Source organism: Anguilla rostrata, chromosome 3 (genome assembly GCF_018555375.3).
Source record: "Anguilla rostrata isolate EN2019 chromosome 3, ASM1855537v3, whole genome shotgun sequence".
Classification (NCBI taxonomy): domain Eukaryota; kingdom Metazoa; phylum Chordata; class Actinopteri; order Anguilliformes; family Anguillidae; genus Anguilla; species Anguilla rostrata.
In genome coordinates this window covers 9,828,614-9,842,112 of record NC_057935.1, presented here as the reverse complement: position 1 = coordinate 9,842,112, position 13,499 = coordinate 9,828,614, and the positions used below count along the sequence as shown (strand labels likewise).

Genomic DNA, 13,499 nt, shown 5'->3' with positions numbered 1-13,499 from the left:
CTACAGTATATTCATATGCCTGGGACTGCACAGCCGAAACCTCACAGCTGACTGAGTAAGGTGGTCAAACAAGGGCCTGGGGGGGAAGAAAGGTTCAGTTTCTCTACTGAATCTTAAACTGCTCTCCAGTGTCCTTGGAGCTCCATCAGAAGGCCCCAGTGAGAGTTTACAGTGTGTCTGACTACAGTGACAGTAAGTCCATACACACACACACACACACACAGACACACACACACACACACACACACACACGCACACACACGCACACACACGCACACACACACGCACACGCACACAACGCACACACACACACACACACACGCGCACACACACACGCACGCACATTCTCTAATTGCGGTTTGCCAGCTTTCTCAGGTCCAGTGCATCTGGAGAGATGTCTTTGTGAAATGGACGCGGTGCATTAAAAACAAAAAACAAGACGATCGACATTCCCAAAAAAAAAAAGAGATAATATTCCCAACAAAATCGTCCCGAGAACAAAGTAAAGAGGAACACGGAGCGGAGTCTCAAACGATGTTCAGGTACCACACCTCCGGACCTTCTCCCTCCGCGGTGCGATGACAAGGCCTTGCACCTTAGAACTCCAGATTTTGATTGGTGGTCTCTCCGTGTTGGATTGCAGTTACTCTCACAGATGGGATTGGTACATCCTCACCAGCATTGTGTTGGATATGCGTGGTTACATCCTCACCAGAATTGTGTTGGATGTGTGTGGTTACATCCTCACCAGCATTGTGTTGGATATGTGTGGTTACATCCTCACCAGCATTGTGTTGGATGTGTGTGGTTCGCGTCCCTTGGCACTTGACAGCGATATTAAGTCGAACCCTCTCAGGGGCAGATCTGGGACATGGCATTGCATGACAGCATCCCAACAAAATGACTCAGAACTCGTTCTTCAAAGGGTTCACTGCTAAATTGACTGGTGGTTTTAAAATGAGAGAAAAAAATAAAATAAAATTACGAAGACTGGGTTCCTTTAGACAGTGTAAACCGTTTCAGACAGTTTATAGGGATACTTCTGGAGTAGGGGGCGTGGCCAGCGGCTTGGTAGAGATAAGATGTGGAACATCTGTCCTACACTACACAATAAAACACAGGGATGAAGGGGAAAGGATAGGAAGACAGAAAAAGAAAGATGGAAGAATGAAGATAGCTTCTCACTCTCATTACTCTAAGTGGGAAAAACTGAGTAAACTGAGTGAGTGAGGGAGTGAGGAATAGAGAAAGCAAATGAGGGGAGAGAGTGAGTGAGGGAAGAGAGTGAAGGGAAAGGGTGAGGGAGTGAGCGGGTAAATGAGTGAGCGAGTGTGTAATGACGGAGGAGGGCGTGTGCTGGTAGCAGAACATGGTGCGTAAGCTTCCGGGCGTGGCGGGGGGGGGGGGGGGGGGGGGGGTAAACACAGGGCGTCAAAGCAGCAATGAGAGGGCCCGAGTGGGGGGTGGGGGGGGAAGGGGTGTGGGGTCTTCCCAGCACCTTCTCCCCCCCGACCCCCCAATGTGCATACACGCACACAGTATCCACGGTCTGTCCAGTCACGGCCCTCCTTTAGCTGGAGAGGGGCGTGGCTTCCTCCAGCAGGTCCTCCAGTGACCCCGCCTCCATCAGAGGCTCCTCCTTCTGCACTTTGGTCTTCTTGGACGGGGTGGACTCCTGCAAGAGCTCTTTGGCCAGGATGGAGGTCACAGCATTGCCAGCTCTTCGATTGGCTGTGGGAGGGAGGGAGAGAGAAAGAGAGAGAGAGAGAGAGAGAGAGAAATGCAATTAGATTCAATGTCACACGGAACAATATCTCACAGAACTGTCACAGAGAGCAAGGGTCAGGGGTCAAAGTTCATGCTATAAAAAGGAACGTGGACAGATACAGGACGGTCCTCCACCGCTGACCTCAAGGCCTGTGAGCTGACCGAGTCAGAGCAGAGCAGAGCAGAGCAGAGGGCAAAGCAGGGCTTCATAACGGCTGCTGCAGGACATGAAGGCCTCCAGCCTCCATCAGAAAGCACTTACACCAGCCAGGAGCGCCAGGAGAGGCAGGAGAGGCAGGAGAGGCAGGAGAGGCAGGAGAGGCAGGAGAGGCAGGGCTGAGAGTCAGATGGCAGGAGGCAAGAGGCAGAGAGCAGAGAGGCAGGAGAGCGAGGCAGGAAGCAGGAGAGGCAGGCTGAGCCTGGCGCTTCTTCAAACCAATCACTTGCCAGGCAGCCAATACCACACCCCTACCCCCCTACCCCCCCACCTCCCGTCCCCCCAGCAGCAGAACAGGAAGTGACACGCTGTCTCCGCTGGACCCACGTACACACACACAGTGCTTCATCTGTTTCGCTTTATTCTCAGTCAGAGATGGCGGCGGAGGCAGAGTCAGTGACATCAGCGCCACGTTGGCGCGCGGACGTCCCCGTTCCGCGGGAAACGCTGGTCCTGAGACTGCCGCCGGCCTCTCGGGGTCCTGCTGCTCTCGGGGTCCAGCACCCGTTCCCCCAAACGGCAGCTCTCCATTTCTCTCTGTATCTGTCTCTGAACTACACAGCTCTGCACTGAGACGACAGCGCCGTCAATCAAAATGACTGAGACATGACGGAACAAAGCCTGCCTGACCTTCAAATACAACCGTCTGTGCTTCAAAGGTCTTTGTACAACTGGTTTAGTACATGAAACGTCTTCTATTACTAGCATTATTTTAGTCTTACATTCAAACTGATGCCCTAACTGTAAAACACAATTAACACGCTTCACTTTTCAGATATAGCTGAAAACTGTCGACCCACTCTACTTGGAAACAGCCTCGGGTGTCAAAGCCTGATTGCTGCCAGTGACACCGGCCTCTGCTGTTCGAACAAAAATGAGTTGCAAAGAGTTGCTGTACGGTCTAAATGGCACAGGATGTATTGGATGCTGCCTTCAAAAGAATGACCCCTTAGAAGGAGGAATTGCTTTGATGGCTTCTGTTTGGAACAAGCCCTCTGTTTGGGAAATGACCTTCGTTTGTGACATGACCACTGAAAAAACACACACGTTCACAAAAAGACCAAAAACGTGCATAAAAATAATCAGATCTGAGAGCGGTCGCCCCGAACACTACAAAAGTGAAACTTCACGTAACGTGCAGTAGGTGTGAACATGCATGTGTGTAAACGCACATTTTAAACACGCACTACAGCTGCCTTCACCTCCCAGAGTGCAAACGGAGACAGCAGTCTGGGCTGTTCACACGCAGCTCTCACTGGAGAGCTGTCCTTATTAGATCAGCCAGCACTTCCACTGAGAGCGCAGGCTATGGGACACCGGGAGAATTCCATCCTGAAGTGTAATCCAATACTGGACGGTTAAAAGCACCAAGGGAACAAGTGCATTACACTAAAGAGACATCCTATTAACTACCGGCACCCTGAACTGCACCAGAGTCCAGCCTTGAGTGTGTGTGTGTGTGTGTGTGTGTGTGTGCGCGCACAAGAATGCGTGCGTGCATGCGTGTGTGTGCGTGCGTGTGTACATGTGTGTCTGTGCGCTTGTACATGAGAGGTTGTGTATGTGGTGTGCATGTGTCTGCGTGCGTGCGCTTGTACATGAGAGATATGTGTGTGTGTGTGCATGTGTGTAGGTGTATATAAGTACGCGTGCATGCGTGTGTGTGTGTGTGTATGTATGTATGTATGTGTGTTTGGGTGTGTATGTGTGTGCTACGGGCGATAAGCAGTCGGACTGAGCAGCAGGAGAGCAGCGGTGGCTGTCTGCTGCAATGCAGGTGTGATTTGCGCAGTGCCAGGAGGATGACATCATCGGCAAGCGGTGGAGGCTCTACGCTCCAGCACCCGCTCGCGCACAAAGACACTTACAACAGCACACTCACCCCATACCCCCACCCTCAGTTACCATGGGAACAAAGGGTTAAAGGCAGGGGCAGAGAGAGAGAGAAAGAGAGAGAGCTAGGGACTAGGATATGGGCGAGTGAGTGTTGCTGCTTTGTCTGCAGGGTGGAAGGTGGTTTATGGCGAGTGCCCCCCCCCCCCCCCCACCAGCCTCAGTCAGATAGGGAGGGGCTTGAGGGAGGAAGTGGTGAAACACTGTACAGGAAGCAAGAGAAGACAATGACACCTGCAGGCTGAAGCAGTGCATCCTGTCTGCTGTTTTTCCGTCTCTCTTCCCTCTCTCTCTCTTTCCCCTTCCCTCTCTATCTCCTTCTGTCTGCCATTCTTCCTCCCTCCCGCCTCCCCCCACCCGCAGTCTCTCCAGAGCTGCGTGGGAGGAGGAGGAGGAGGAGGAGGAGGAGGAGAACAGCCTCCAGCTGCACTGTGGCGGCCATGTTGGATTATTTAGGTCAGTGGGAGATTGCGCGTGGGTGGGGTTGTGATTATTAACCCCAATCGCACTGAGCTGCTGACACACTGGGAGCGTGCGCGCTGTGTGTGCGTGTGTGTGCATGCGCGTGCGCGTTTCCGCCTGTTTGTGTGTGTACGCGTACGTATGCGATGATACTTGATTACTTTCAGCATGCCCACAGACACGTGCCTTGGTGTCATCAACATGCCCTGCTTAACGTGTCCTGATCAGAGCTAATCCCCTGCAGGATTTCAGTGTGTTTTATCAGTGTGCAGCAGGTCTCTTTGGATTCAGATTAACGAAGATACACACGTGCGCACACACACACACACCCACACACACAAAATGTAAGATATGCATATCACCTTGGTGTCACTGGGTAAAGTGACCAAGGTGATGGATCACTATCCTATTGACGGGGCACAAGCAAACATTCACGCCTGTGAATGAAGGTTCAAGCTTTGTCTCATCAATGAAATGAAACTACATAGCCCATGATGCACCTCAGCCTGGTCTCAAACATTCAGATGCTAATGACCAGTGGGAAAAGCTGACAGAGGCTCAATCCCTCCTGCCACGCCGGACAAGGCTCTGAATGTAAACGGTGACAAAAGGCTGTGTGTCCTATTTAAGAGCGCTATGACGTGCTGAAATCAGACGGCAGCCACTGACAGGCCATGTCACATCTTAATAAAGAGAGCTTCATATTCAAAGTGTTACATTATATTCAGAGTTACATTATAAGCCATTTGACAGGATGCGCGTTTATCGTATGAATCCTTGGCAAACTGCAGAGTGTCGGGGGAGGTGTTGCTGAGCTCTGTAAATTATAGAATATTAATCTCCGTTAGCCTGCGATTCACAGATTTTTTAAATAACTTAAGAGCCTTTCAGGCGGATCTGCTGAAATATACAGCGACACACTGACTCACCTGTAAACACGCTAATCCTGAGAGTGAGTCAGGACCCGGTTTATCACGGGCACAGAGAGACAGAAACACAGGAAGCAACGAAACGCGGACGAGTCCCGAGCAAAGCGAAACGGATCTCTGAGACACTTCCTCTCTGATCTAACTGCTCTGGGGGGCTCCGAGAAGCTCCTCTACATATCAAAGAGAGAGGGGGGGAGGGAGGGAGGGAGAAAGAGAGGAATACAGAGCAGGAGGGGGAGGGAGAAAGAGAGATGGAGAAAGAGAGAGGGGGAGGGAGAAAAAGGAAGATATAGAAAGGAGGGAGGCACAAAGGGAGAGAATTTCGAGAAGAGGAGTAAACATGCAAAAAATAAAAAATCAGTGTCAATATCACACAGCACACAAAGAGAAAAGCAGAGTGAAGACAACAGCATGCCCGTGGAATACCAGGATGTGCGTGGGTGTGTGTCTGAGCGTCTGTCCGCTTGCGTGTGTGTGTGTGTGTGTGTCTGAGCGTCTGTCCGCTTGCGTGTGTGCGTGTGTGTGTGTGTCTGAGCGTCTGTCCGCTTATGTGTGTGATGTGTGTGTGTGTGTCTCTTTTTGAGATCAACAACTGAGGGAAAACAGAATTTGAAAGAAAGACTGGGTACAGTTTTTTTCCATCGAAAAAGAAAACAAATGGCCAAAAGCAAGCCCACACCAACACACACACACACACACACAACACAAACATAAACACACACACAGTTACCAGGCTGGTCTCCAAAGTAAGTTCAGACAGGGAGAGCACGGAGTCTACAGAGAGAAGAAAGATGATTAGAATGCAAGTATGTCTGAGATGGTGTGTGTGTGTGTGTGCGTGTGTGTGTGCACGCATGTGCATGAGTGAATAGGACCTACGCAAGCAGTACAGGTGAGAACATGGCCACAATGGTGCCAAAACTCTCTGTAAGACCATGAAGAGGGCTAATGCACTCTCTAAGGGTGTGGCAGGATTACTGCCCTGACCTGACCTGACATGGCTGACTCTTAGCAGTGCGTGTCCTCAGAGGCCTAACCCACTACAGTGTTAATGAGGACCAAACACGATAAACACCGTGTGTGTGGCTACGGTGTGGCGGGGTGTGCTGGGGAGCCGTTTCCTGAGAAAAGGCGTCAGGCCTGTCTGGTCACAAGACTCATCCCAACCCAAACCTAACTCCCAGAGAAAGAAAAAAGCTCTTCCTGACATCACACCCCCCCCGACAAAACCGAGCGGATAGAATACAGCGATGTCCGTGTTCCCGCTAATGAAAGCTGGCAGCCGCAGAGCGAAATTAGCACCTTGTTACGGCCCGAGAGGAAGCTCACACAGGGACCGCACGTCCCCCAAACCAAGGCTAATTAAGCCTTACGTAAACGTCCCAAAAAGAAAGTGCGCCGCGGAGCTCGTCCGCTACAGACCGAACTTCAAAGGGGAGACAGGAGACTGTGAAAACTTTTCCCGCTCAGCGCGCGTGAAGGATCTGGCGGTTACGCTCCTGCGGCGCTCGGGGTCCGCGGTGACGTCGGTGTTTGGCGCACGGTTACGGTCGCCGCGGTGACTTTTATGGCAGCAGAGCAGAGGCAGGGAGTGTGCTGTCTAGACCCATGAAAGACTCCACTTCCCACAATTCAACACAACAGCAACAGCAACAGCAACAAAAACAAAAGCAGTAGCAGCAGCAACAACAAGCTGACACGTGCAAGTGCGAGCCGGGGAAGGCACTCATGCGCACCAAAGCCGCGTGGAGCCGGACATGGGGCAGTCCCTACCCCTGACCCAGACAGGAAGAGACAGGAAGAGGCAGGAAGACGCATCTGGGAGCCATTAAACCAGCACAGTGCATCAGACGCAAACAAAACTCCCAGTAGCATTGCCTGCCTGGGGCTTCGTTATTCACTAATTACAAGCTGAGGATCCCTGATTGATGCCCGCGAGAGAGAGAGAGAGAGAGAGAGAGAGAGGGAGGGAGGAAGAAAGAAAGACAGAGAGGGAAGGAGAGAGAAAGAAAGAGGAGGGAGGGAGAGAGAGAGATGAGGAGAGATTGGTCATACAAAAGAAAGGTGATTACTACGGTAAACATGGATATCTGAAATCTAGTCACTTGCCCTATCTGCTGCACTGAAATAAACCCGATTCACAGAGATAATCCAATGAAATCTACCCCCTCCTCACTGGTAACATCCGCAGAGATAGAGAGAGAGAGAGAGGAAGCGAGTATGGCAGTTTGTGTGTGCTGTAAGCAAAGTCAGATAAGAAGCTACAGGATATTTACGGTGTGTTTAGACAGAAAAGCTTTCAGGTCTCATCTGAAAGAATGGCCTGTCTGAAATGCAGCACCCCCTGGAGGTGGAATGGTATAACTGACACGGTGGCTCTGTCTCTGGGCAGGGTTGAGCAGCAGCTGCTCGGGCTGTAAAGTGATTAGCTCCCTGAATCGAGCAGAGCAGTGGGGGATCTTTTGTGGCTCCGCAGATGGTCTCTGTGTTGGGTACTGTGATGTCACGACAGGCTCTCATTGTGACACAGTCCGCATTCAATCACACTGGGGGCGTGCGTCAGGCACGCTCCACCCCCATCAGGGGAAACGCCCACAACCACCCACATACGCGCGCACACGCACGCACGCAATCACAAGCGCACAAACACACAAACGCATGCACGCGCAAACAGAAGCGCACAAACACGCACGCACGCACACAAACACAAGAGAACAAACACATGCACGCATGCATGCAAACAGAAGCACACAAGCATGCACACACACACACACAAACACATGTGCACAAACACACACACTTAAACAAAAGCGCACAAACACACACACGTGCACACACACACACACACAGGGGTCACCGCATAGCTGCTCAGGGGGCCACTCTATTTAATGTGGGCGGCACAAAGGAGCTGGCGCTGGCCTCTTTGTTGGGGCGGAACGCGTGTGTCTAGGGCCAGGCTCTGAAACGGCAGCACAGACAGACGGAGGGCAGCTGCTCTCCAAACTAAAGGCCCACGGGGTCAGAGGTCACGCTGAGTTCCAGAAGTTTGCATGAGCTCTGTCACACTGCTGCTAAAGCAGATACAGCTCACTCTCACAGCAAACACTGGAGGCCCCTTCTTTATTCAACAACTGGACCCCTTTCACAATGGCCAGAGAAGGGAGTGCATAAAACTGTGTGTGTGTGTGTGTTGTGTATTTGTCTGAGAGTGCATGCGAGTGCATTGTGTGTGTGTGTAATCGTGTGTGTGTTGTGTATATTCATGCATGTGTGTGTGTGTGAGAGAGAGAGGAGAAGAGGAAAAGAGGCCATCTGTTTGACAGTGGCATTGGATACAGTGAGCGGAAGACTGTGCAGTTCGTCAGCGTTCATTAACAAAGACAGTGACTGTCAGGACTCCCTCCTCCGTGAGGCTAAAATAAGGAGGGCTATATCAGGAGCCTCCACAATACCAGCCAGCCCTGATGAGTCACACTCTAAACAGGAAGAGCGAGTGTGCGTGTGTGTTTGCATGCATGTATATGTGTGTGTGTGTGTGTTTATGTGTGTGAGAGTGTGTGTGCGTGTGTGTGTGTGTGTTTATGTGTGTGTGAGAGTGTGTGGCGTGTGCATATGTGTGTCAGACTCCCTCTGATTCCGCAGTTATAAAGACCCACCGCTCCCCTCTCTAACATCCTGTGCCCACCTCAAGTGATGAGTCAGCGTTTTGCACCTGAGCAGGTAGAGCCCTGTGCTCTGTGTCCTACTGCAGTCAGCGGCCCAGTCGACACGTCCCCTCACCCCACCGCACACCAGGCCTCACACACTGGTCCCCACACACCAGTCCTCACACACTGGTCCTCACACACCAGTCCTCACACACCGGTCCCCACACACCGGTCCTCACACACTGGTCCCCACACCCCGGTCCTCACACAGCCACGAGCGCTCCACCGAAAAGCAGCCTGGGTACAGCGCTAGCACAGAAAAAGGCCCGGAACCTTCTGTTATTCTCAGCTGGTCCGGTGGAAGCACACAGCAGAACAGTTCCCAGCCACCACAGCTATGGGATTTAAAAGTGCAGAGCTGGGGAATTTGATATATACACTGGAATCTTTGAGGGGGAAGGGAAGGATCGGAGAGAGAGAGGAATGTGGAAAAGAGTTTACTCCAGTCTAACACCTCGATCCCGTTTAATGAGGAACATTTTTCCGACGCAGCACAGAACTACGGCAGATGGACAGACACAGACTGACAAACAGACAGAACAGACAAGCAGAGCCGAGCAGAACCGGGTGGGAACTTCAGTCTCACTGTACAAAATAAAAAAAATACATACAGTACATTTGAAAGGGGCTGGGGCTGTTTCTCCATCTGAAATAGCACAGTTATTTTGAGAGGATCCCATGGGGGGGGTGGACATGTGTCTCTGGTTGGGCCTGTGAAGGCGCCGGGGGGCCACGCCCAGGACTGGGCCTGTAGTCCCGCTCTGAAGGGAGGGAGGGAGGGAGGGGCGGGCGGGCGGGTGGGATGACTGGGTGAGGGCCCGTCTCTCTGAAGGGAGGGAGGGGCAGGCGGGTGGGATGACAGGGTGAGGGCCCGTCCCTCTGACACATCCTGGGTGTTGCTGGGTAGGGCAGCGACGGGACGGACACGGGGGAGGAGAGAAACCGCAGGGAACGAACGGGCCGGAGCGTGGCTGTGTGTCGCTTCACCAGGCACGAGCCCAAGGCCTGCGGTGTGTGTGTGTGTGCGCGTGTGTGTGTGTGTGTGTGTGTGTGTGCGCACGCATCCGTGCACCGTCCCGCTCCGTTCATCACCGCCGTTAATCTGTCCCGGGACACCCATCCTTCTGAGAGAGGCGGACTACTATTGTCAGCCACACGCCCCCCTGGTGACCCACCAACCCTGCTGGGTAATGACAGCATCACGCCACCCAGAGTACCACATTGGGGGTGGGGGAAACAGGGGCACACCCCCGTTTTCACCGCAGTGGAGTTATTCAACTAACATCTGTGCCCCATTCTCCTCCCTGGAGCCCAGCCGCATACACATACAGAAACAAACACAAAAACAGACACACACAGACACACACACACATGCCAGCACATACAGTACATACACAGTCTCTTGATGTCCCATGAAGACACACAGGCAGCTGTGGCTGTGTGTGTCAGGATGAGTGGGAGTCTCAGTTTGATCCATAGGGAGGGGCCGGTTAAGCAGCCAGTGCCACAGTCCTTTTGCTTTTGGCTTGAGAGGATTCATTTACCAATGCTTCACTGGACTATAGCAAACTTAACTGCTATTATAGCACCCCTTCGTTATTTTTTATTATATTCATTAAACACGGTATTTAATCCACAATTAAACCGTGTTAGATTTACAGAAGACTCCTGGAGTAGGTTTAGAGAATCCTCCCATGGATTAATCGGCTCTTGCCCTCCATGACAGGTCAGTACTTAGTCAGTGCAGAGGGGGATTGTGGGTAATCATCCTCAGTCTTGTCCACACTTTCATAGCGTAAACACCAAACAGCTGGCCAGGTCTAAAATCAGCATGCTGCAATCCAAGATCGTTTAGTCAGGTCTGTTCAGCAGATACACAGAGTAAACGGACTGCTCTGTCAGGTCCTCACAAACGCGCGCGCACACAGAGTAAGTCAGACACACGAGAACACTGTTTCACACATAATCAAAGACATACATCAATATCAGTGTTTGTGCAGTCACAGCAATATACAAATGGGCCAAGGCAGGCAAAAAAAGTTTGATTGGATAGCAGACACACACGCACCCATGCACACAACACAATATACAAACACACACACACACACACACACACACACACAACACACTCACACACACACAAACAAACATAAACAGAAGCACACAAACACACAAAGGGGCACAGAAAGGGGCTGTGCGACAGACAGGATGTTTAGAGAAGAGAAAGAGGCCAAAGACAGGCTGAGGGGGGGCAGGCGTGCTGTGGGCAGGCAGATGGCAGGGCCTGGGGTGCCTGGGTAGCCTCCAGCACCTCCTATTTCAGAGAGCCAAACTACAGGGCAGAGCTGGCATTGTACCCACGCATACACGGCCCTATGTCCAGAGTGGGACGCAAGGTAAGGCCGTACTGTGCTGCTAATGGAGCTACTGGACTTTGCTGCTAGGAGCGCTAACAGACTGTGCTGCTAGGAGCGCTAACAGACTGTGCTGCTAACGGCGCTAACAGGCTGTGCTGCACGGAGCAAAACAGACTGTGCTCTTTTCAGAGAAGCTAACCAAATCTGTGCTGCTGGGAGCGCTATACAACTGTGATATATGGGGCACCAAAGACTGGTGTCTTCTTTCCCTGCAGGTAATTAGCCACTAATCCTATCAGATCCTCTGAGATGCAGAGAAACCTGAACAGAATGTGTATATTTGGGTATAGCTGTAGCAGTGAACACAGAGCCCTGTGCTTGGCACAGAGTCCAGGAGATGCACAGTGCTGCACAGGGCAGCTCTCAGTCTCTCTGGCTGCAGCTGAAGTTCCAGCACAGGGCCGCTTGTCCTCCCCTGGGGACGGGACGTCCTGCGTGGGGAAGGGGCCAGATGGCCACGGAACGCAGCGAGGAACGCGCTCCATGTGGCCCCGCTGGCGGGGCGGCCGCTGGCCGGGGCGTCCCAGCCAAGCCTCCGACGCGTCGACTGCGCCTTAACCTCCAGGCTCGATCGCACCCCCGCCCCAGCGCAAATCGATATGCCTGCTTGGGACGGGCGTGTGGGGAATTCGTCTGGGACGATCCCCTTCCCCACTTCTCTGGCTTGGGCGTGGCTCTGTTAGAGAGCAGCGAGAGGGCAGCTGAGTCGCTCGAATTAGGGCAAGAGAACAGCTGCCGGGGGTTTAAGCTGTGAAAGTGTGGCCAAGAGTGAGGATGATTACCCACAATACCCCACTGCACAGACTGTAAAGGACTGACCCTTTCATGGAGGGCAAAAGCCGATTAATCCATGGGAGGAGTCTCCTACTTGGGGAATCTTCTGTAAATCTAACAGAGTTTAATTGTGGATTAAATACGGTGTTTAGTGAATATTTATTAAAAAAATAACAATGAAAGTCATGCTTTAATACCAGTTAGATTCAAACTGTCTGTTAAATCCAACAATTTGTGAGCTATAGTCAGAAATTTTATTCATTAAATGCATATTAAATGCATGTTTTCTTGTGTTGACGCGAAGCTATATGTTTATACTTTAATACTATTCTGCTATCTACTGCATATTTAAAAACACACATTTAGAGCTCCAGTTTAATATGGGGACAGAGACCAAACATCTTTTACAGCGATGTTATGCTCAAGGTCAGGAACAGCCGTTCTCGTTAAAGCCCGGAATGTGGTGATGTCATAATGTAGCATTCCGCACGTTCTCCTCGTACAGACAGTACCTCCTGTTACCAGTACCCTCTTAAGGGGTTAAACTTCAGGACAGGGAGCGGGGTGGCTGTCCAGCGAGGGGGACGTGCGTTCAGCTGAGGAACAGAACGCGCTAACGTCGCGTGTTAGCGGCGTGCGGCTCGAACGCGACGAGGCAAGGCCGCTTCTCCGCGGTGCGCTCGGGGTGCGCGTCTTCGCCCCAGGGCCTCCCCCTAAATTAAAGAGAGCTGAGCTTTAAATATAGAGCCCGAGAGGAAACGCGGTGGCCCTAGCGACCGGGCGTTCTCACGACCCGGAGACGAGAGAGAGCGAGCGGAGGGAAGAGCAGCCGCTGGCCTTCCGTAGCGCGCTCACACACACACACACACACACACACACAGCAGCTGCGCCGCTTCCTGTAGCTGGATCCCGCTAGCGCTATCGTCCGGGGTAACGGCGGCTATCCTCCGCTCGGCTGCAGGCCGCCGCGGAGCATGGGTCCGTCGCTCCATCGATACCGTCGTTACCGGGAGCGCAGGGGGGAAAACCGATCCAGCCCGGACCCGTTACTCAACCCCGGTTCTATCGGCATCCGATAGCGCTGCGGCGTACGAACCTGGCTCGGGGACGGCGGGGAGCGTGGAGCGCACCGTGCCTGCGGATCGGGGAGCCTCGCTCGGTGAACAGCGCTAAACGCCAGAGAGCCAGGACCCGGGCCAGCTGAGTGAGGGGGTCTGCAGCTTCCATCTGAAGCGGTGCAGCTCTGACTGAGGGGGTCTGCAGCTTCCATCTGAAGCGGTGCAGCTCTGACTGAGGGGGTCTGCAGCTCCCATCTGAAGCGGTGCAGCTCAGA

At 52.5% G+C, this 13,499-nt stretch overlaps 1 protein-coding gene across 1 annotated transcript in view; it reads right to left on the bottom strand.

The window, feature by feature from the left end:
• Positions 1 to 667: 667 nt before the first annotated feature.
• The window catches only part of LOC135250058 (protein diaphanous homolog 1), a 35,567-nt gene continuing 22,735 nt past the window's right edge, over positions 668 to 13,499 (bottom strand). The window contains exon 10 of the mRNA XM_064325895.1: positions 668 to 1,731. Coding sequence (XP_064181965.1) covers positions 1,571 to 1,731 — 161 coding nt within the window. The 3' untranslated portion in view covers positions 668 to 1,570. The remainder of the gene's footprint in view (positions 1,732 to 13,499) is intronic.